Below are 25,946 nucleotides of genomic sequence, written 5' to 3'. Positions count from 1 at the left end.
AGGATGCGCTCTATGGAAAAGGGTAGTTTGATGTCATGGAGCTTTGCACTGGAGCAGGTGACCAACCAGCCCAGAGCTGACGGGTCATGATCAGGGTGGGTGCAGTGATGAATGTCTGATAAAGACTGACTGACCAAGAAGAGGAAATTAAGCCTCCTTTAGAAAACTGGGGGAAGCCTCACAATCACAAGGGTGGTTCTCAGGGAGGATACAAACAACCCCAACATCTTCTGGAAGGGCAAAATGGTGGAACACGAAAATTTCGAGAGATTTCTGGCAAGCATCAAGAACTGTTTTTTTGATACAGGCATATGGGTGCCTGACAAACTGACCAGAAGAGACACTCAGTTGGATCTATTACTCAAAAAAAAAAAAGAGAGAAAAAAAAGAATTACAATTACAAACCTAGACTTCAGAAAAGCAGAGTTAAACTTGTTCAGGGATCCACCTGGTGGGGGCTAGTGGGAGACTGCCGTGGGCCCTAAAGGAACTCAGGAGAGCTGACTGATCATCAGTGACAACTTCCTCATAGCACAGAAAAAGTCCAGTGTGATGCCCAGGAAGTCAAACAAGCAGAGCATAAGGTCAGCGTGGATAATGGGGAAACGCCGACTGAGCTCAGCTGAATCACAAAAGGCAATACTCTCTTGGAGTTGATACTCGTGAGGACTGTGAAGCATAAAAAGAAAGTTATACTATCAGCAAAAGGAAGACAAAGGAAACCATGGGGCTGCCACTCAAAGTGGTAGGGACCCTAGCAGCAAAAGACATGGAAAAAGTTGAGGTACTAGATGCTTTCTTTGCCTCAGTTTCTACTGGTAAGGTCTGCCTCAAGCCTCCCAGGTCAGAGCCTGTGCCAGGATCCAGAGGACTGAAGAATTACCCACAGTATAAGATCAAGGTAGAAACCAATTAAGTAAATTGAACATAGGACAAGATGGGATGCCTGTAACAGTGCTGGGGAAGCCAGACAATGTCATTGCAAGGCCACTGTCTATGGTCTTATGAAGGTCTGGGTGATTGGGGTAAGTTTCTGATGACTCGAAAAACCGCCCATTTTTGAAGAGAAGGAGAAGGATCATCAGGGGAACTGCAGGCCAGTCAGCCTAGCCTCACTACGCAACAAATCCTCCTGGAAGCCACATCCATCCAGGCGCAGAAAGGAGGAGAAGGAGACTGGAAATGGCCTACGTGCATCTACCAATGGCAAAGCGTGCTTGACCAGCTTGATCGGCTTCTGTGATGAGGTGGCTGCCTTCCTGAAAAAGTTGTACGGTGAGGCTAGCAACACCTTTTTTGTCCACACTAACAACTTGATGAAAATACGGTTTGGATGGGTGGACTACCAGGCGGCTGGAAAAATTGCTTGGACTGCCAGGTTCAAAGGGCTGTGATCACAGGTGTACGGTCCAACGCGCAGCTGGCTAACAGGGGTGGCTGATGGGGCCAATGCTGCCTTTGCATGTGATGTCTGGACTAACGAGCTGAATCCTGAGGCAGCGTGCACCCTCTGCAAGTGCGCAGATGACACCACGCTGGGGGCAAGTGCTCTGCGTGCTAGAAGGCCCGGCTCCTATTCGGAGGGAGCTTGACGGGCTGGATAAATGGGCAACAGGTACCTCGAGAAGTGCAGCAATGGCAAACACGGAGTCCTGCCCCAGGAGGGAATAAGCCCATGCAGCAATGCAGGCTGCAGGCCAACTGGATAGAAACCAGCTTTGCAGCAAAAGACCTGCTGGTCCTGGTGGACAACCATTTCAGCATGAGTCAGCAGTGTGCCCTTAAACAAAAGGCAAATTGAATCAGCGAAAATGTAGCCAAAAAGCTCAGGGAGGCAATTCTTCCTTTCTATTCAGCGTGTTGGTCTCTCTTCCCAAGTAACAGGTGATAGGACAAGAGGAAATGTCCTCAAGTTGCACCAGGGGAGGTTTAGATAGGATATTAGGAAAAATTTCTTTACCGAAAAGGTTGTCCAGCACTGGAACGGGCTGCCCAGGGAAGTCGTTGAGTCACCATCCCTGGAGCTATTTAAAAGATATGTAGATGTGCCACTTGTGAACATGACACTTAAGGACACTGCTGACTTGGCAGTGTTAGGTATATGGTTAGACTCATGATCTCAAACGTCTTTTCCAACCTAAATAATTCTATGATTCTATGTATGAGACTGCATGTGGAATGACATGTCCAGCTTTGAGCTCCCCAGTACAGGAAAAACACTGGAGTAAGCCCAGCAAAGGGTCACCAAGTTGGTCAAGAGGCCAGAGAGTATAATGAAGGCCTCTGAGAGCTGCACGTGCTCACCCTTAAGATGCAAAAGTACTGCAGTTTTAGCCACTTAATGGGAGGGCCTGGAGAGTATGTAGCCAGACTCTTTTTGCACAGTGATAGGATGAGAAGCAAGAGACAAGTTGCAACAAGGAAAATTCTAATTTGATATGAAGGAAAAAAATTGCACAAGGATGATCAAACACTGGAACAGGCTGCCCAGCGAGGCTGTGGCAAGCCTTGGAGATAGCCTTGTAGATATTCAAAACTTGATTGGGCAAGGCCCTGAACAACCTGATCTACATTAGCCCTATTTGGCTAGGACATTGTATCAAATGACCTCTAAAGGTCCCTTCCAACTTAGGTTACTCCATGATAATAGAACAGTACTCCATCCATATAGCAAGACTATTAAGAATAATCACATGCCTAGCCTTAATATATTTAGTACTTTTCATTTTTATGTAGTATTTCAATGGATATCATTTTTTTCTGTGCAATACACAGAAAAGCTAATCATACATCAAAGCTAATCTGTTTAAACATTACACATTTTAATATTAGAACTACTTTTAACTAAAAGTGTTCTGATGATGCTATTAGAAATAGTATCAAATAAGTAACCTGACAGAGACAGTATGAAATGAGTTGATGTTGTAATAACATCAAAAAAATGCACTACTTCATATATGAGCTTCTTCTCCACAAAAACAAAAAAACAAACAGATGTTAAAAAAAAAACAACAACAACCACAACCAATCAAAAAAAACATCAACTTCTCCCTCTGCCATCACTTGTATTGATTTCATTAAGGTCACACAGAAAGTACAGCTAGTGGCTTCAGATCATTCTTTCAGGGTAGAGGGTGATCAAGTTGGAGGCAACTCTATTTGCAGGAAACAACTGACAACCCCAAATTAACCTAGTGTATCTTATAAAGGGATCACTAAGTCACAGAAGTTTACAGAATTTTGAGAAAGAGGAAAAAGTTCAGGAAAATTGAGTCAAATCCATATTGTGCTCTCCTCTCTTCCTTCAGAGTGGAAATCCTCGAGTGAAGGATATTTTCAGAACACAGATTGGGAAACCACAATAAAATTTGATTGCAAGGATGTTTTTTCTAATTGTGGTTATGACATTTAAATTAACACCAACTGTTTGATTACTCAACTCTTTTCCTCCTCCATGATGGATAAATATTTAATGAGAATAATCTCCACTGTGATTGTGAGCAGTGTAAAGAAGTTAACTTCTCCTCTATTTTTTCTCAGATCCCTGAGAAACCAGGTATAATCTGAGGAGTTACAGAATAACTAGCTTTCCTCCAAATCTCTTTATAAGTATTCATCAGAAAGCTAATATTTACTTAGATATACCTAAAGGAACTTTGCTACCCCAGGAGAAATCCTGCTGAACTTTACACAGGGCAACCATATTTAGTCAGGAACAGTACAGAGTAAGTGCGATTTTTGACTTAAGCTAGGTCTTCAGTCTTAGTTACAGATGCAATCGCTCAAAGCCTTAGTCTGCCTGACTCAGATGTACTGATAACACCTCGTTATCAGTAGTACTGGAAGGAACACACAAGGCTCCTTTCAAAACCAGATATGAGGGAATCCACACAGGGGAGTATTACCTTATTTCTGCTTAGAAAATATGCTTCAAAAATAGCTCAAGAAATGCAGCAGCCAACAAAGTTCTTATTAACCTACGACTTCTCTTTAGTTCTATATTTAATTACTGTCTATTGTGTCATGAAGAGAAGCTAGAGGTAGAAGAATGGTATTAAAACTATATAACCCTTCTAGTGTAGGAACTAGAGTAGATCCCCAACGGGGGGGGGGGGAGGAACCAAAACCCCATGTTTTAAAATATTACTTAAACATAAATATTCATGACTGATGCTCATTTCTCTCATATACTATAAACAGAGAGAGAGGCAGAGAGATATAGGATAAAGGAATGCCTTATTATTTTATTCTCTAAGAATGGAAGCATTATATGTTTTAAGAGAGAAAGAAAAACAGGAATATATCAAAGTGCTGACAGACAGCAGCATCCTGCTTCCAATGGCAGATTCCTAGCAAATGTCTTCACCCAGAGACAAAAAGATGCACTCTTTATACAAGATTATGATTTGCACTAGATGCCAAAACAAGGGTGAGAGAGAACATCTAGATTTACATTCCCATATGAGCCATTAGAACCATCATAACAACGTTCAGACAGACACTACAATACTTTTCCTTAACATCGGAAAAGAAAAGAGCAGGTGAAGAGGATAATATGTAAGAGCAGTCTGGAGGCACAGTTCTTCATAAGAGCAGAGAGACTTGGCCTAACCATTTCAATTAATACATCACATATACTCCAAATTTTCTACACATATCACAGTCTTAACTTACTAAAATATAGGTGAACTAGTTGATGAAAGTATTGGAATATTGTGTAACACAACAAGAATGGATCTTTCTTCACCCCAGTAGGGCACTTGGCTTTCCATATGCCATTTCATGTGCTTCTGCTGGTGCATCTGTCTCATAGAAAACATTAGATGGTTAGATTCACTATCAATTACAGGCTGGAACAAGTTTGATTTCAATTACAGCAGGAGAGGAAAACAGCTGGGATCCCTAAAGGGAGGTGCAGGCACCAAGGGGGTGAATCAAAAATCAGAATGGTACATTGCATGCTACTAATTAGAGAGAAAAATGAAGTCAGGATATGTATGTAAACATTTATTTTTATATAAATCTGAGGTTGCGCAGTTTCACTTCAATCGCATTTGAGACAGAAGAGTAGTACCTACCTCATTGACCAGCATCTATTTTAATTCATTTGAAAGAGCTGCTTCACAAGTAATTTTAATGATGGTTCTAAACTAAAAAGCAGCTTAATTTTGAAAACAAAGTCATAATAAAATCTAATTACAAAGAAGATCAGTGTTTGTCCAAGATCCCTGAATTACATCCAACTTAAGAGACTTCTTTCATCAGCTAACAGGCACAGAGAGTTATGATCAGAACAAAACATAAATTTTGAAAACTTCTGCCAGGGTTAATAACAATATCTGTATATGCAGACTCCAAAAAATAAAATGTACAGAGCATTCCTCTTCTCAGAATCCTGACCCAATTATTATCATCTAGCTTGAACAGCAGAGAAAAAGCTACTTTTTTTTGGTTTTTTCTTTTTACAGGAAAAAAAATATTCCTGCATGATCTACTGTTTGGAAACCAAGTCATTTATATGGAACATACTCAGATGAGATATTTGAATAGTCTCAGATTCTTTCCTTTAACCTTAGCCCATTTCCTACAGCTCTGCATCTCTTTCCTCTCTTGAAGAAAGATAATGTTACTTTAGGATGACTCAGTCATAAGCTTTATGCTCGTAATATATCCTTCACAAATCCGCGTCCTGCTTTTGATTATTCCATGCAGTTTTTCTCCATCTTATACATGCATACTCCCAGATTTGTGTGCTCATGTGTTGGGGTGGGAGGGGGTGTTTCCACCCCAAAGGAACAGATGTTAATGTTACCAATGCCAAAGTACCATTATATTCCTACAAGGGATCATTTTGATCACACGTCACAAGATGGAGTCTACCCAAAAGCACTGCTCAGATAAATGCGACCATGACTACATCTGCCCATCTGCAAATAACAAAATTAACCTGGTATGAGATGGAAAACAAAGCTGCTCTAGCTGAATTCCATCATACAATTGTTGCTGACTTCACAATTCTGTAACACATTTGGATTGGGAGACCAGAGGGATAGAAACCTCAGTGACAACGCTAGTTGGCCTTACACATGGATGATAGCAAGGAGATCAGCCTGAGGCTACATGACCAGTGAGGCCACATGCCTCACTAGCTTGGCTTATAGTGGCTTATGCCAACAACATGATTTTTAAACCAATAAACAGTTAACACAATAACTCCTCATGAGTGGACACATCCATTGGCATCCAGCATCCCGCAGAAGGCTGAGCCTGAACCGTGCACACAGGAGTCCCGCTGACAACCAGGACCCAGACACGTTGCGCAGTTGGAGTGAGTGTCCTATGCCCCTGCATGCTGGTCTGAACTGGGCTGGAGTAAATGCAGCTTTGACTGGTGTCTATCTGTGTGCATGTGTTGTAGAATAGGTTTCTTAAAAGACAAATTGCTATCTACACGCTACCATCCCTCCCACGCGCTAAATACATTTTAGATTATTCATCACCGACTGTTATGTTTCCATTCCTGCATCCATCCCTCCCCAGCCTAGTTCCCCCACAAAATCGTGCTGTCTGAACTGCTGCTTAATCAGGTACACCAGACACTTATCTAAGAACTTCTGCATCTAATGTTTAGGTCCAGCTACCACCAACATTAAAGGCAATAACTAAAATTTAACTTCAAGAAATAGAAAATCCATTAAGTCTGAAACTTGTTTTAAGAGGGTTTTTTAGATTCTGTTACATACAATGTTAATGGACATTTTCTTTGCCAAGAACCCTTTAGAAAGAGACTGTGTAATTGCTATTTAGATCAGCAATGTACTCACAGGTAATTCAACTGTTTTTTAAAAAGCAAGAATACAATACATCTTTATTCATACTCAATAATGCATTGCAAAATGAGCAGTCCTCATTCACTTTACAGACCATCAACATTACTTAGTTATTGCTCAGACTGTGAAGATCTATCATTATTAAAATCATTTTAAATGCTTTCCCTAAGTAAAGGGTTGGAGGATTTTTTCAAAGCCTAACATCCACACAGACGGAAAAGAAGCTTCAGTTAAACCGATTAGCCAGGCTACTGTTGTCAGCTAGAAAAAAAAGCCCAAATTTTTCAATGCCCAATATCAGCTGGTAGAGAAAAGACAATAAATTTTCACATTTTTTAAAACCTAGAACAGGCATGGGAAATAGTTTACCCATTTGTTTAACTCTCTTGAAGTACTGAACCTAGCGGAAAAGATTTGTCTGACAAAGGGCAACAATTCTTAGGGAAAGGCTGAGAGAGCTCCATAAAATCTTCCAGAAATAGCTTAAAAGCTTAGAACTTCCTGTTTAGTTACTTTAGAACTTAATTTCTAGTAATCAACATCCACCTTTCATGAAAAAGATTTCCCTAACACCTGTAACTCCTCAAAGACCAGCTTTTACAATGTAACGTACAGAATAATACACTTTCTCTCAAAAAAGTGGACTTGACCATGAAGTATTACATATGTATTGTTCTTAGAGCTTTAAATAAAAGAGTACATCAGGACTGTTTATTATGTAATTAATATCCAGCAAAATAAAATATTAGAAGTGACAGCTTCTGCTGAAACATAATACTCTAGTTCTGATACAAAAAAAGACATACCACAACTGAGCGAAGAGCTTAAGTGCATGTTTAGCCTCAGATGGTACTCCACTGCCTGAATCCACCTCAGTGTGGTCTAACCATTCTCCTTTGCCTGAATAAGAATTTATATATAGCTATAGGCACCTAAATTTCTAGTATCTGGAATAGAACAGAATAGAGTATTTGAGTTGGAAGGGACATACAATGATCATTTAGTACAACTGCAAATCCCACTTACTATTGTGTTCACTTTAAATTACTTTGTCCTGTGTGTAATGCCTTTTTTTCATTCAAAATTTCCTTCCAAATTCTTGTGTTACTGAATTAATATATAACCACAGCATTCTCTATCATTAGAGAGGAGACAGATATCTAGATTTTTGTATCTATATCAACTACCAGAGACTAACAGAGCACTAAGAGAGACTCAACAAAGTTTATTCAGAATATTTTACACTACAAAATGAAAGCAATTCCCTTATCTCTGAAATGCCTATATTGAGGCTAAAACAGCCTACTATTAAGGCTAAAAAGTCAAATACCCAGTAGGTAGCTAGAAAATGTAGTTTTAAATTTAATGCCTGACACCAGAATCTCCAGTTTCCAGGAAATTTTCTTCTGCTGATGTAGCTTAAAGCAAGTGCCACAGAGTGCTTAGTTTTGGGGAAAGAGAGCTATGTTATAAAGGGAACAACTTTTTACTGTAATCTTGTAGTTTGAACAGTTGAACAAACGTAATTAAATGTATCATAAGATGCAATTAAATTTAAATTGCATTTATTGCTTTTAACCTTTAAAACAATTAGAATTTCTGAACTTCTACATGGAGTTTTCTGGTATTAATTTTGGAGAGACTCTCATTAAAAAGCACAGATAGTGGATAGATACTTACAGTCCTTTATTTCACACAGAAAACTCAGCATGGAAACCAATGGACTAGACAGTTTTGTACAGAGAAGAAACTATGCATCTCAAAAGGAGATTGTTATTTTCCTTGACTTACTGGGTTGGAGTCCAGAGCAAGTGTTAAACAAGACTAACGAGGATGCCTGGAGAAAGGTACTATACAGTAGGCCTGCGAACCATGAGTTGCTCCAATGGGCGCTAGCTAACTGCTTCCTTGCCTGAGTAAAGATTAAAGATCTTCTTACAACCTTCAGCTGAGCAATTCTCTCTTCCCCCTGTCAGATGCTACTGCACAGTTCTAGTTCACTACAGGCATTACTTCAGCTTCACACCAGTGTGATAATATTGAAAAGAATGTAAACACACTTGCATAAATTTGCAGTAACGGACTTCTTACAAGCCCTGCCGGAGTTTTGCCCATTGAATTCAGTGACAGCAGGGCCCAAAACACCTATCTTAAAATTAAATGTTTATTTTATTTATGTCAGTGGATCTGATATCTTACCACCCATGGTTTGTCAGGTACCCAAATCTCCCACAAGTACTTCGGCATATCTCCAAAATTCAGTGCCTAAAAAGCAACAATATTTAAATAAAAAAGATGTGTCATTCTTACTACAGATCTTCAGATAACCCACCTCCCCAATGGCCCGATATTGGTAATATGGAAAGCAAAATGTGAGCAAATTTCTACTGAAAATAGATAAATAACTTTTTATGAGGGTTCACAAACTTCAGAGGCCATAGCTTAGTGTTACCAAACACATACATGGTAACATTTAAAATGCTACATCAAACCTCAGTTTGGTTTCTGAAGGCTGATTGTATAACACTTTGCTGCAGCCAGGCAACAGATTTTCAGATGGATTTTTATTGTTCTGTTTAGTGAACTACCAAGTGAAATAGCTGTCTCATAATACGAAGAAACTTTTTTTTTTTTAAGTTTAATGCACTATTAAGCTTTTTATTAAGATATTATTAATCAACCCTGAGACTCTAAAAAGCAAAACCAGCAGATCTTTAAAACTGCAATTAAAGTTGTGTTTAATGTGGGAGCATTAATGGATGTTCATGCTCTGTTACCAACTGCTGAATATAAATAGCCCTATCTACTTCAGGTTCCCTCCTGAGTATAATACTCAGACACCCCAAAATATCATGTCTCCAAGGACTCGAATCATAAGGACTCTGTGTGTATGTGACTGTAAGAGAATTGTGGAGAGAAAGTTCAGCAGATTACCAAGTTTGCAGAATCTTCAAAACTGCCTATTCCTAGAGGAACTGAATTGGTTATCCAACCCGGCAGCAGAATAGTACCACAGTAATTCTGAACAATCTAAGCCACAGCAACACCTCCATTTGGAAGGACAGTCAGAAACTCAGGTATCAACCCAGCACCAGGCCTTTGTACTGTTCTATTTTATTTGAGAAAACAAAGCTTCCCAGAGAGAGAACATTACATTAAGAGTAATGTTTCTGGAAAGTCGGACAATTTCAAATCCATCCTCTGTAGAGTAATATGCCCAAATTGCAAACAAGCACTCTGTGCACCATATTCAGAAAGGACATTAGTATTCTGTACAGAATGGTTTATCCACTCCTTTACCATCACATAGTGAGCAAAATCCTCAGAAAACTTTATATCAAATAGTACTTTTACTCACAATGGAAAACATATGTCTCTTCCAAAGTACTCCCAACAGGTACCTCAGATACCTCACACAATTCTGTGTTCTTGGAGAATTATATTACAGTTCTGAAAGCTTTTTCAAGAAATCCCCTTGAAAGCAGAAAGTCATCTTATGTATTTTATCTACCAAAAATATTCTACTCTGATATCTGAAGTCACATTTCCAACTAACTTCAGAAGTCCCTTCTTTGTCATCTAAAATTTCATTTGAAAAAAAACAAACCCAAAATGCTTTACACAAGCACAAATGTTATTTGGTCTTACACTCTGAATGAAAATGCACTTACTCAATCCATGGAGATTAATAAGTATAGCTTAACAGAAAGGTAAAACCCACTGAGAATGCCTCATTTTAAAATCTGCCTGTATCTCCTCTGATATTTTACCTATGATTGTTTTCCTCATTTACATGAGTACAACTGAAGAGCAATTCACCCAAAGGCAATAGAATTAAACTGGTAAAAAAGCAAAGGAGGGGTCCCTGTGGATCAAGCTCTTTTTAGAATGTATATTGCACAGTTTTATCCACTTTGATAAACTGATGAGTTTTCGCAGGCAGACTCCCTATTACCAAATACCTACTTACTTGTTAGGAAGTCACCTTTACAGAAATAAGTCACCTTTGCAGAAATAGTAAGTATTGTTTCCTGAAAATAATTGGAAAGGAATCACAAGAGTAATCTCAATAACAACACATAATGAATGTTTCCCCCATCCCTTTTGCTAGTTGAAAGCTTAGGGAGACCACCAAAATAAAACAGGAATGAGCAGCAATAAAATCTCATTCGTATAACAACTGCAGATTGAAAAGACAAATGCATGGCATCATTAAATACAATGCCTTTTTTCTACACAACTACTTGCTCAAAAAGCAGACTACTGCTACATCAGAAGTGAAATATGTCACTTTTCCTTGCTTTTGGGAATGCTTAAGATCATTATGTATTGAAGGGCCAGCAAAGAGAACCAGGGAAGCAACAGCTTCACAACAGCTTCTCTGGCTCCCCATCCTTCTACAGCTTCCCTGTGCCCACCAGTACATGAGAGAAAGCTGTACAGAAAGTGGCTCCTGCTCTCAGTCTTACAAACAGTGGCAATTCCAACTGGAATTCATCCAAATAAATTACAGCTAGGGGCTGAGGGAAAAAAGGTTTTCATACGGGCCAGGGGCGGGAGGGTGAAGCAGGAAAAGTAGCTGTAAGGAACGAGTAACGTGAAACGTATTTTTAAGTATTACAAAGAATGGTTTGAAGTTCTAACAGGAGATGAGTCCCTTGTCCCTCAGGTCAGTGTAGAAAGTACTCCCATCAGCTGATGACCCAAATTCATGATTCCTGAAATGGCTCATGACTGCCATACATTTAAAATTCAGAGTTGGATTCAAGAGGTCTTAAGTATATATAGCCTCTTCCCTAAAAGGTGTTCAAAAGTCAACATACTTTAAGGTATCATAAAACATGCAAGATACGTTTCTGTAAAACTTACATAGTTTTACCTTTCCCTTTCCAACTGTTCCTCTATTTCATGAGCTGACATAGGCAAAATCCTTCAACCAAAATGCACACTGGATTTTTATTTCATTTATCATCCAACATTTACAAACAAAAATGTTGTGGGAATATCTTGAGCTAAACAGTTTGCATGGAGGAGGGAAATGACAAAGTCAGCATCATAGATGAGATTGCAATCCAACAGCAAGGAAGATAACACAGAAAAAACTTGCCAATTGCTTTTTCCCAATAAAATGAACAGATAGAACCACAGACCTCTAAGAGTAATGAAAACAACCTACTGTGTCATCATTTTATGCAAGAAAGGGAGAGAGAAGATTAGCCTAAAACTCCTACAATAATATGGATTTTTTCAGCTGACAAAAGCAATACTATATAAAATCTTTTCTGTGCTTTATTTCTAATTACCTTCTATCCTTTAATGAACAAGAAAGCACTTGATCTTGAAAGTCCTTGTGCAGTCAAAACTCCCACTAAAATTAATGGGACGTTTTTTCCAGCCTAAGAGCTCTGAGATCAGTCCTCAAACTTAGCTCTTTCTAAGCTTCTTCCATTAATCAAACTTCTTAGTTTTTTTCCTCTCCTTTTCTGCTAGGATCATATATTAAAAAATACAGACACTAGAAGTCATAACCTTGCCAGAGGAAAAAAGCCTGCTGTATTTTGTTATCCTCAAAAGTTTAGCTCAGTTTCACAAATAAAACCCCGATTGTGAAGAATCTTGGTTACCTGGACACCAAATACTTAATTTTGGCCTGTTCAAACAGTTTGTACAGATGTTGCACACTGCCTGTGGAAGTTAAGCTGTCTGAATTACACAACTGAAATGTGTGTGCACAAGCTTTCTAATCAGGCAGACCTCTCTGAAACTAATAGACCAAAACATAAGGGGTTCTGAACAGCCTTGTCTCTCACTCCCAGCAAATAAGGAGTTAAGGGACTGAGGTTTAACGCCCATTTCTCCCATCTAGCCTCACACAACCTGCAATATATATCTGACATGCCAGTGCCTAAAAGGACTAAAATTAAATCCTTATTTGTATGCCTCAGTAAATCACTTCGATTTGCAGACTGTTGGTCACTCATTTCAGGAAAATGACAGCTCTTATACAGTTTAAAGAAAACCAACTACAAACCAAAACCTAGCAAGAAATTTCTACATTTGAAAGAATTTACTGTCTTTTTGGCTGTAATACAGTAGCATCGTTACCCCACCATAATTCTCAGTTTTCTCCCGCTGAAAAAGTATAGGAGGCTCTTGCACAGAAATAAAAATAAAATACACCATAACCTGTCAAATCAGGTAGTACTAACAACAGTGTCCTAAGAAAAACCATGAGACTTGTTTATGGCTGATCATTAACAGGCCTTAGCAAGAATAATTTCCTTTGTTCATTTTTACACTTCAACAGCACAGTAGTGTATATATACGCAAGAACTGACAGGACAGCACAGCATTTAATTGCTCATTTAGAGAGCCTGTGAGAGGCTGTACTGCACTGGCATATAGTCTAGAAATGATGCAGTTCTGCACGGATTCTTACATAGGATGATACCTTCCTGTGAAGGTGCTGTAATCTGTGGAGATTTTGTAACATTGCCTTCATTTATGAAGAATTCAAGCATAATGAACTACTGATCTTTTAATTATAGTGAAGAAATAAAAGATCCAACAGATGACAGAAAGAAGGAAAAGTAAGGATGACGGACTTTGACACATTAATACACACACACACAAAACACCTCCACAATAAACATTCAATTGAAGAAGCAGCACCAGGTAAGTCCTTGCCAGCTCACTGGGTTCTCTTCCTTGCCAGCCAGCATGGTTAAAATTGACTTCAGCATTCTTTTGCCTACAGCTTGCCTTTATTTTTAAAGGCTATAATTTACAGGACTTGAAAACACACAGAAAAATATTGAATAAATAATACCTACTGGTTCTTTATTAAATATATTAAATAAAAAAATTTTATTGAACTACTAAATAAATAATACCTACATAATACCATGATGGTTGCTCATCATGGATGAGGAAAAAAACACCAAAAAGTAAAAGCAAGAAATTCATCAGTTACAGAGATAAGCAATTTTGCTTGCTTTCAAAAGCAAAACCAACCAAAAAAAACCGCATAGGCACAGTCACTTTCTAAAAGATGAGGTAAAACCTTAAAAGGCAAATTGTAATTTATTGAAAAGAATGAAAGTAAGAATATGTCAGCGTTAGAACTGAAAGGTTCACAAGACATGTAATTATTTTGCTGTGTGAGCAATTAGTATGTTTTTAGAAAGACAAATTAACATTTTGTTAGATAAAGAAACCACGTACATTTTTTACTCTTCTATTTTTTTTTTTTTAACAAAAAAACTACTCTAGAATCTACTTGATGTTAGCAGTGAATACAGAACACAGAGAATCTAGTAAGAGAAATGTCTTGGAGATCACAGAGAATTCTACCCCATCAGAAAAAAGCAAAAAGAGACTTCATAATTCAGTTTTGATTCTCAAAGCATGTGTATGCCCCCATGCAACCTCTGTACTTGCAACATAATACTCTACACTATCAAAATTTTACTGTTAGAGTCATGTCTCTTAGTCACCATTGCCTCATGGACCTATATTCCCTGCTTTTGTGCCAGACTCTTTTGTTAAATAAGTCTCTGGTACTTGACTAGTAACTGTTAAAATGAAAAGTAAAGAGGAGCTAACATTGCAAAGACAGTGCAAATGTTAACAGCAAGTTCATCTTTCATAGTCTTCAGTGAATTCATTGCTCTCATCTATTTATTGTCTATGTAATGTCTAATTAATGCTGATCTCCTGATGTGAGACCATTTGACAGGTATAAAACTTTATCACATGTAAGGTGTTGAATATATAATTTCAACAAAAGACTTTTCTTATTTTGAACATAGACACCTAGATGCAATCCACACATAAGGACAACATAATCCAATCATTAACTAAAAACCTCTTGGTATTTCTAGTACAGTGCAATTCTTTATGGCTGAAATGGATCTGGACTGACTGTTAATGATGACAGTTTATAACTGGATTCAGCCATAAAAGATTATATTATCATCCTGCAAGTATCAAATTATTGTGGTTTTTTGCTTCTTCAGTGTTGCTGAAAATTATGATCTGTGAAGTCTTCCATCCTCATCCCAAGGGCAAAGGAAAGACATGGTCATAGAAGACAAAGAATAATGTGTGGTTCCTGAGAAACAGACAACCACTATTTAGGCTTGTGTGGATTACTCCTACATGAAATAAATTGGTGGTTTCAATTTAGCTCAAAGCAGATGTGATATATCTATGAAAAAACACAAGTAGACTACTTATTGGTAACTCTAAGGTCAAAAAGATCAAAGATTCAAACCACTACCTGACTAACAGTGAGTGGCTCTTTGCACTGCTGTTCATTGCACTGCACATACTCTGTGGATACACTGTGACAAAAGTGGATGCTAAAGGTCTATATATCACCTTTCACCACTGTGAAACTTTTTTCAGGTGAAACTACAGAGGGGTCAATTATATCAAAGCACAGCAACATCCAGGGGACATTGTTTCAGTAGCTGCAGCATTAAGTCAGCAAACTTTATGCATGGGAAAAATAAAAAAGAGCACACTTTTGTACTCTCCAGATATTTCTAAACACCAAGTGACAGTATGCCAAAAAAAAAAAAAAAAGAAAAAAAAATTTAAATAGAATCTCTCTTTAAAAGCAATAAAATCTCTCTCTCATTTTCTCTTTCTCTCAGAGGCAGCATATTATGTTGCAAAGGACAATCCTTTACACCTCAGAAGAGGACTCTAGTCTGGTTCGAAGACTCTTAGTCATGCAAAGCTACGTTTTACTAAAATCCCAAAGGTAGGTGTGATTCAGCTTTAAAATTGGCACAATGATTCAATGTACTAATTTTTTCCCAATTTAATGCTTTGACTCCAAACCTGTGAATTCTATAAGCTCAAATCCGTGCTGGGAATAAACAGACACTGAGACTTTCTGGTAGTGATTTGCACAGGTAGAATGGCAATTCTCTGTTACGAAGTGAAAAAAATATGAAGGGAGCAGCAGCCTTCTGGTTGAGGAGGAGGGGTACAGTTAATTATTGTTGCCATTCAAAGAAAATAAGTGTAAACTTGACAATAGTCAGAAGAAAACCATAAGGATTTTAGTGTGATCAGTTTATTTTTCTCACTATAAAGAATAGTGATAAAGTCATCCTAATGAAGACCATCAGGATATCAAAGAAACTAAAGCAATGCTTGAAAGAAATTTCAGAAGTTACCGTGATTACAATGCCTAGGATATGATTGACTGAGCCCACTGTTAGTAACTTTTCCCTTTCACAAACGGAAAAAAATATTTTGTCAAGATTTACATAAAGAACCTACATTGTTACAGACATTCCTATTCAATTATTCATATACCTTGTTCCTAGTAAGTCTAATCATATTTTCTCTTCTGTCTGAATGTCACAAATTTTAGCCCAGTTCTTACACTGATGTTAATAACAGAAGGAGAGGAAGGGGTTGTGCTGAGGTTTAACCCCTTATATACTTAGTAATACAATTAACACAGCTGCCTGCCTAATCAGTCAAAGGCTGATTCACACCCTAAGATATCTTAACTGATCTGTATTGATCACATTGTCATCCATTATCTCCATATTAAGAAAAAAAAATGACACCTTCCCTACTGTGCTTCTTCATAAACACGACTACCTTTTTAAATGAACAATATGGTCTTCAATCTCTTTAAAATTTTTCTAATTCTACAAAAGTAAAGCTTAAAGTGAAAACAGAAGTCAATAAATAAATGCTGTCTTTGCAGTAATTTGGATAGCAAACATGTTCCACTCATGTTAAAGAACAAGATAAAAACCATTTTTCAACAAGATAATGCCAAACTGAACTCAAAGGTCTAAAATCTTGGCTTATTATACCATCCCACACTAATCCTGACACTGCCAGCAGTTGATTTGTATCAGTGAGTATTACAATATAATGTAATTAGTAATGGTAATATTACCACAGATAGTATAAACAGCCCTGCTCTACTGCCTTTAAATTAGTTTTGTAAGCATGTTAATAACATACCATCAAGCGTCAATACAAATCCTTGACAGCTTCTTGAAAAAACATTATGCATGTCTAAGCAATTTTCTCATACACAGGTTTTCTTTAGAAAACATGTTGTCACTATTCCATTAGCTGAAAAGGGAGTGTATGCATAAAAGAATCTCTGCTAAAGAAGTCTGACTGCTGGCCAGGAAAGCGTATGTTCAATAGTCTGTATTTACTGTTGGCTGGAGTAAGGTTGTAGGTACCACAGCATCAAATGAATTTCTTCTTTAAAATGTCTAGCAGTGCAGTGAATGTTTTTCATTTTCAAAGGAGGAACCCTTTGAACGGCACAAAACCTCATTTTGACGGTATTTCAACAGGGACTGTTGGAATGAAAACAGAATAGATTAACGGATATGTAGGGACAGACATCTTAAGTCTGATCAAAAGTCTCTGAAGTCCACCAGAATTCAGATGGTGTCCTAAACTAGTCACCTTCCTGAAACCATTAAAAAAGAACACACACGCACACACACACACACAAAACCACTAAAACCAAACCCCAAAAGAAATTCATGTCTTCTTGCTGCATATCTTACCATAATTTGAGGGTGCTCAACTCCCACCAGTCAAATGCTACATTATTGGCAAAGGTAGAATCACAGTCTGTAACTCAGTTTTCCATTTGTATTATGCTGATCTGCCCTCTGGAAGTGCCACTCCTTTTACTATAGATGGAGCCCAGCGTAGGTGTTTGAACTTCACTGTCTATCATTTTGCTGTCGAAAAGTTCAGCAAGAAGAATCTTATCATCGTTGTTCAAAGATATTTTCCATACCGTCAGACAGTTGGATGATGTGATTCACTTTCCATTTTGTACAGAACTATTAGCTTAATAAGACATTCAGAATGCCAATAGGTATCCTTAACACTATGATATGATCCATATGAGGTTAGAGAAAAGTCTATTTTGTCAGGTTAAATTATACAGAGATGGAAAACAGATTTTTCTCTAATCTCATTTTTTTAGAAACAGTGGAACCATTTTAATTCAGTGTTCTTCAAAAGTTTTTATGGCTATAGCCAATACCTTTCATGGAATATTTCAGTCCAAATTTTTACAGTTTGGTTACTGCAAGCAAAGATATAATAGAAGTGTGGGTTTGGGTTTTTTTGCGGGGTGGGGTGGGCAGTGCTGGGTAGTTGTTGTGGTGGTAGTTTCTGGGATTTTCTTTGGAAGCACACACAATCTTACCTATGGATGTTATTGATGGAAATTTACATTCACAGGTGTACTCACACAGTTTTTCTGAAGGAACTTGCATGGTACATGACTGTATTAAATATTTTCTGCTTCCACTTATCAATACCTTCACAATCATTTTACTAAAAAAGATGGGTGAGCCATCCTAAACAGAATCCTTCCTTTGACCCTCAGATAAAGCTCTCTTGCCCTTACATAGATGGATCAATCATCTGTTTCCACTTCTGGATCTGAGTTGAAATTTTACTGCTGCTTGCTCTGTTTTGATTTCATTTAACATTTTTACATTTTAAGTGGCTGATGTTTAACAATTAGTAATACTATGCTAAAATAAGCAACAATTTTAATCCTTGAATTCAGGGTCATCATGAAGTTATCCCTCCTGTAGTGAGGTACTCCACTTAGAGAACAAGAAAAAATCCTGCAAGATCCCCACCATCTAAGGATTGCTTAGAAAAAAATTAGAGATCTATTACATCTTTCATTTCTATGGCAGCTGGCATGAAAATACAGACAACCAGGGAATGACTCTTCCTTTCCCTCCTTTTGCCTAAGACAATCATACAGAATTAGGACTGACTAGGATGATACTGTTCTGTGACTCAGTTTCAGTTTAAGCAGCCAAAATGAGCCTCTTCATTACTCTTAAGCTGCTGACAAAATACAAAAATAATTCACTCGATTAGTCTGTTATATTAACAGCTTTAAAAAAATATCAGTTGTGCAAGTTTTATATTACATTGACATTTAGTATCCTATTGCAAATCCAATATTCCCTGATGTGATACAGAATCCTCTGATGTAATATAGCAGCTGATAACACAGCAACATATTTGAAGCTTTTATTAACTCAGAAATCCAACATAACTTTCATTCTTTTTCATAAAATTCAGTATTATCTTAAGAAAATATTAGCACACTGACGAATTTAGAATCCGTTTTACCATGACAATTACTTATGTCAGATTTTGCAAAGGTAGATTGCAGTGCTATGATACAGCTCCTATGTTTAATTATACACAATCTTCTAAATTCTGAATTTAGGAAAACAAAATCATTTTTAAAATCCTCAACTTAAAATACAAATCATCAGTTTACTGCCAAAAGAAAATAATTTCATGAAGTCTGAAAGAAACTGTGAAATCATGTTAGAAGTTAAAGACAGGGAAGGGAAATGTATAGATTAACTTTTTTAATTGCATAAATTTTGTCTAGTATGTTTTACTAAAAAGCGTTTGCTGCAGTAGTATTGCACAAAGTTCTTCAAATTAATAATATGGATCATTCAACTAATTGTTTTTCCTCCCCAGACAAATTCTAATCACCAAGTGTCTCACAAATCTTTTCTCCCCACATAGCTTTTATTTGAAGTGTTATATAAAGCAGGTCACCCTATGTTCTCTCTTTTATATACATATATTATTTATTTGTGTTTGGATAAGTAGGAGGAAGAAATCAAATTCCTGGCCTCCATTTGATTGGGGATTGGAGGAAAACCTCAATAGTTGAAAGCAAAAGACTTTAAAATTTAAGCTAAAGATCTACATTAAGCTGCCTGAGACTTTAAAATCCTCCGTGAAGATTAGGTACTAAAGAGGAAGACCCTCTCACTTTTAAAATTTACTAGGGTGGTTTTCAAGCCAACATCACTTATTTACTACTTCAGCATTAAATTACATAATCTATAGTAAGTACTATGATCCTAATTACAAAAGAGTCAGTCAAGATTTTTTCAGAACTGCAGAAATTAGGACAACTGCCTAGCTTCCAGGTCCAGGCATGTACAACATGACTGGGTGCCGTGAGTAAGACAGCCCCATCTCATCATGTTTCTGCTTGTCAGACAGTAACCCTAACTACAAGGGAAAAAAAAATTAAAAAAACAAAAACCCAAGCAGCCATAAATATTTGAACGTGCCACGTGACAGGTAGTGGGTTGTTGGATCAGATGACCTCCAGAGACACAGCCATACTGGTTCAGGTCAAGGACCTGCCTGGCTCACTATTCTGTCTCCAACCATGACAACTTTTGTGAAATGACTCTAGTACAAACTCAAGAACACTCAGTTATCTGGATCTACAGTGGATTTATTCCTTCACAGGTCTAAAATAAATGTGTAATTTCTTGTGTGCATACATTATGCAGGATTGGTCATTCTTCTAGAGAAAAAAAGAACAGGCAGTTCTTTATTTCAGAAAACAGACCCCAAACCAAAGTTTACAACAAACAGTTCATGCTGGCCCTAGGAAAAGCAAGAGATAAGCAAGCGTCCCTCAAGCTTTGTCCCAGCTTCTGATTATTTGAAAATCAGCCTTGATAGCTGTTTAGAAACCCACAACTTTTATCAATATTTCATACTTACTCAGGATAATTTCTTCAACAACTGATAAAAGTGATCATCTGAATAGAAAGAAATTAGCTAAAGCTGAACTGGCCTATATAGGCAACTGTGAGGCTTTAGGGTGTGTTTTTGATCTGTCTGTTTCTAATTCTGTCTTTAATAATGGCTACTACTTAGTGACTCAAACTGCACTTATTTTGGACTCTTCAGGATTACTCTTTAAGCATCTAGTAACAGAAAAAAAACCCAAACAAACCATGATTTTAAGAAGTCCAGCTGATACAAATAGCAACATATTAATTTAGTATTCTGTCCATACAGTGATATTCTCACTATTACAGAGTTCAACAGAAAGTTGCTACAGAATGTCTTTAGCTCAAAACACTACATTTCCCACTGTGTCTCCCATGACAACCAGGCTCCCCTGAAAACAAACTGTACCATCAGAAGGCATCAAGAGTAGTAGAAAGAATTTCCATTCTTCCTTCTGTTGACTTCCCCGGAAAAGTTGTGCTTCAGCACTTTCAGAACTAAAAGCAAAATCTTAGTTTTCTCTTGCAAATTTCTACATACAAATGAATCAAGAATTGCATCAGCATACATATAATATAAAGAAAACCAAACCTGATTACATAATTCACTTGTTCTAATAGAAATCTTCAGATATCACTGAAATTGAAAACACAAGTAACAGAGCAGGGTACAAGGGCAGATAGCAACAGAATTAAGCAGTTGCCATTTGCTAAACTCCAGAGTTTAGCAAACATTCACAAATCCCAGCCAAAGCTTTTTAAGGGAATCTTTTCATTCTGTAAACTTTCATCAAGGTTTATGTGATCTCAGGCTGTGCTGCCACCAGAAAGACTGTCCTCACTTTCTTCTTTTTTGCTGGGCACATCCTTTGCTATGTCAGTACTTAAATCACGTAGCTCACCAGTTATGTCAGTTCCTTGAACTGACTAAAAACTAGACCTGCCTCCCCAAATTATTATTTTTCCCAGAACAGCTGAACAATCACTAGTGCTGACACAACAGAGGTGGCAGGAACAGACAGCTGGAGGCAGGGAAAAGAGCACGACTTGCCTTTTTGGCAGCAGTGTGGTCAAAACTGATGCTGAGACATCAAAGAGAAAGCTAGAATATTATATGACAGGAGCTGTATCTCATTCCGTATTCTTCTCCTGAACTAGAAGCGCATGAGATGAACATGAATTCCCATTAGAACTAGCTTTATTATACAGCCAGCTAACACCAGTACTTTTTCACTATCTGGAACAATGATCTGATGATTTATGGTATTGGAAGCTAGGCTATCATTCCACAAGTGGCACACTGAGCAGGATACTGACTTTTTAAAACTTAGGAAAACAAGTTCTTTAAAAGAACAAGTAGCCACAGAACCAGAGGATTTAGTCAGGAGCACCCGCCAAAGTAGTCATTTTGCTGTTCCTTTGGGAGCTATTAGAGAAAAGGTTCATCAGACATCTACCACAATAAAGCCCATAAAAGATACATATATTGCATTTAAAGAAGGAAAGAGAGCCAAATCAAAGTGCTCATAGTAAACTATAACTGCTTGCTCTTTGGGTCTACCAGATGACTTCTAATTTCATGTTAATGGGAGAGAAATCACAAAAAATAAAATTAAAATATCTCTCTATGAAGAAAATGGATAAGCCATTTAATAGGAATCCTGGTTCACACAAAACATGGCAAAGAAGCTTCAGGAATAAAAGGTAATGACTTCTTCCTTTCAGTGGTCCACCCCTGACAATTATTGGAAGCATACTTCTAGAAAATTTACTTAACTGAAACACTGCAGATTTAAACCATTTGCCTTGAATATTTACTGAACAATATCAGTAGCTACTTCTTCAAATAAGTGCCTGGACTTAGAGACATACTGTGGTCTTTCTTTCCAGAAAGAGCAATTTGCAACAAAATAATCTCTACAACTGAACTTTCAGGGTAAGTACTCTTCCGTAAGTCTTCTAAAACTTCAGATTGCACCTGAAAACAGCAGTCGAAACTTCTGATTTAGACCTTTGTTTTAAATCTTTCTTTTTTTTTTTTTTTAATCAAGAACTCAGATTATACTATACTATACTAGGGATTCTTTAGGTGAAGATCCAAAACCTGATACTTTCCCAGATGTATTTCAATCTCATTGTTAGTCATTCTCCCTAATTCAGTGTCAGCCTTATTATCTACGCAGCTACTAAACTGATGTCTTCATAAATGCCATAATGACAAACACTGAATATACCCTAGAAATGTTAATATATACTCAGAAAATAGCTGTATCTGAAAAATAAACCATTTAAATAATGTTTTCACATTTCCAGAAATCTGCACAGATCTTCTTCCCTCCCAACTAAAATAAGCTTTTGGCTTTTCCAAAAGCGGCTTTGAAAGTAACTTGTCAAAGGTAGGTCTTCAGAACAGGGATTAGAAAAGGGGAGCCAGAACATCAGAAGCAGCCTGTGAAGTTAAATTCATTAACTACAATACCCATACATCAGCAGTTATGCCCAAACATTGTGTAAACTATGTATACATTGCCACTCTAAAAAGTAGCTTTCCAACCACTGGAGAAGGCAGTATTTTCAACCACTGAAAAAGGCAGTATGAATGTAAATAAAGTCCCTATTTTACTTTTAAATCCAATATACTGCTTATCTTAAGACATTTCACAGTGTCAAGGCCCTAAAGTGTTCACTTCTTACTGAGGTTTGTTTTACTGTGTGAGATCTGAGCTAAATTAAACTCCACCATTTGATGAGCTGCACCAATCCGATTTTAAGAGCTTCTGCTGTACAAATGCCCAATTCCCTTGCTCTGATCCCTTCTCTTACTGAAACAGATCCAGTAATCTCTGTCGTACACTGAAACTAGCCTCAAAGGAGAAAGTATTTTCTATGGCAGTTCTAGGAAGACTGACACCATCGTTAGACATTACTAAGCTCTCAGATATTCAATCTCTTCCAAGTCAGTGAATTTAAAAAGAGTTCCTTGTAGCACAGGGTTCACTGTTTGATATTTTGCACTTGAATGTGTGCCAACTCACCTTTCAGCCCCATTGGTTACTAAGGTAAAAACATTTGTATGGTATTTGTTCATTTTTCTGAAATGGGAAGGTTATTTCTCAGAGTCTAACAACCTTCCCACATTGATATGGCAGGAAGGTCTAGCATTCCTTTCAATTAAAATGCTACGGTTTTCAAACTGAGTGAGAAATTTGATAATGTAGACAGCACATGTAAAGCCTGTGGCTTGCAAATGGCTGAGAACTTGCAATCCATCATCTAAAACAAAACCCATAAGAACTGTCCTAGCATGAAAGATATCTTTCCCAGAACTATTATCCATTGGCATCCTGCACCATTTCACACTGCTACACTGAGAAAATACAAAAGTATTCCCGAACCGTTCAGAGAATACAAATGCATTTGGTTTTTGATTAATTGCATTAAAACCACAAATGTGAAACCTCCACACAGAGAAATGGGTGAATAGGACACTTCTTTCCTCTTTTATTTTTGTCTTGTTATAAAAAATGTCATAGTTTTCACTTTTAGGAAAGACGCCAGCAATGTTGAAATAAACTGAAAATGCCCAAGTGTTGGCCAGAATAAAAGCTGCCACGACTGTCAAGGGTTCCTATAAAGGATATTGGGGGAGAGGGGGGTGGCGAAGAAAGGATGAAATGATGAGATTTTCAGGGTGATTTTTTATCAGTAGTATTATGCACTAAATTTCTTCTAATAGTTTTGGGTTCTAACCTTTCCCATGCCCCCAGTATATCAATTCCCTTCCTGTCCCAGTGAAATTAACCTATTTTTCATTTTTTCAGTTTTTCTTCGTATTACGTTCTGTCTCTTCAGACATCTTGGAAATCTGCTTATTTCACCTATGCCAGACACATGAAGTCTTACTGCCTTGCCTTGCAAATCAATCAATTACATTCTGCTAGCAGTGAGAAGAGCAACCCACAGCGAGTAACATCTAATCCAAAATCAGCACCTTGAGTTTGATCTGTGCACACTGGATTACTGAACTATAACAACTGACTAAGAGAATTTAAGAAGATATTAACAACTGTGAACATTTAATTAAATTTGTATGGGTGGCATTCATCTGGTTTCTGGCCATACCTATATTGTGGGCCATTTGCAACCAGAGGAGTCCTGTAGTCTGTCTATATTGTCAGTTAAACAGAAACAAGCACATACCACAGATGAGATGGTGAAAGTCCTGATAGTAAAAGTCCTTATTTTACCCTCTAAACATAAATGATGATGTCTGTACTTCAACAGAAATGCAATAGGCAAAAAAAAGCAGGTTTGAGAGTGTTTACAAAATTCCTCATTGCAAACCATAACAAACTTTGTAAAGCCATTGAAAAGAGACAACCTACCAGAAACTATCAACTGTATTAATCAAATTTTACATATGATAATGCAATGCTTGGTAATCTACACTTTGAGCAATATCATTGAAAGGGTTCAAAGTTCAGAGGTGAAAGTGTCTTAAATCAGATTTTTCTGAGAAATGTTCAGAATTAGAAGTGTATTTTTTAAAGGTACTACCATATCCTTGCCTATCTGTGAGGCAAAAAATGTAATTTCTAGCATATGTATTCTAGCAAATTATTAATTGTAATGGGGTAGGGGAAAGAGTACACTGCGGACTACTTCAGACTAACCAACTCTTGTCTGTCATTTGACTGACTGAGAAAATAGTAAGAAAAAAATAGGAGAATATAAAAATTGAGTTTTCAGGAAATATATATGATTTGAGAACAACGAACTCATAGTCCAAGCCATTTGATCTATTAACAGTGTTTGGGTTACTGCAGAACCTTGAGGTCTCAGCCTAGACTGAAGTTCCAATGTTACAAGCAGGGTGACAACAGACAACTGCCTCGGAGCAGCAGGGGGGAAGAAAGCAAAAGAAAAGTAGTATAACAGAAGGAGAACCCACACATGAAGAAATCACATGAATTACATTATTTTTACGTGGTAAACTGTGTTGTAGAGCCAGTTTCTTGAATCCAGAATATTAGCCACAATATCATTCCAGGTAACAGTTTTATTGTGAAAATGAATTGCTAAGATCAATTTACCTCAATACAAGAAAAAAATCAGCTGTATCAAATTCAAAAGAAGGGGAAGTTATGACATAATTAACAGGCAAGAAATGATGTCTTCTTCACACCAAAGGAAAAACTTAGAAAAGCTTGTGGACAACATTGACAAGATGGATGTGTCCAAATCCATAAGACCTGACAGGATTCTCCTGAGAGTGCTATAAGGGCTGACTGTAGTCCACTGTCTGTAACTTGCATGGCAATTAGATGAGGTCCCTAATGGCTGTAAAAACGCTATCATTACATTCATCCTTAAAAAGGCAAGAAAAATGGCGCAGAGAATAACGGTATGAGCCTCAGCTAGGCCCCTGACTATAGAAATATCATGGGATATGTTTCCCTGGAATCCTTTTTCAAACACATGAGCACAAAAAAGTAACCAAGAATGTGCA

General features: G+C 37.4%; 1 protein-coding gene across 4 annotated transcripts in view; it reads right to left on the bottom strand.

Moving 5' to 3' along the window:
* The window catches only part of PCDH9 (protocadherin 9), a 691,999-nt gene that overhangs the window by 381,271 nt on the left and 284,782 nt on the right, over positions 1-25,946 (bottom strand). For 2 of the 4 annotated variants that reach the window (XM_069802593.1, XM_069802595.1), the window contains exon 3: positions 9,030-9,095. The exons of the other annotated variants lie outside the window; for them this stretch is intronic. In XM_069802593.1, the coding sequence (XP_069658694.1) occupies positions 9,030-9,095 (66 nt within the window). The remainder of the gene's footprint in view (positions 1-9,029; positions 9,096-25,946) is intronic. 4 annotated transcript variants of the gene reach the window in all.

The sequence above is a fragment of the Haliaeetus albicilla genome, chromosome 15 (genome assembly GCF_947461875.1).
Source record: "Haliaeetus albicilla chromosome 15, bHalAlb1.1, whole genome shotgun sequence".
Taxonomy (NCBI): domain Eukaryota; kingdom Metazoa; phylum Chordata; class Aves; order Accipitriformes; family Accipitridae; genus Haliaeetus; species Haliaeetus albicilla.
This window is presented reverse-complemented; position numbering and strand designations above follow the sequence as displayed.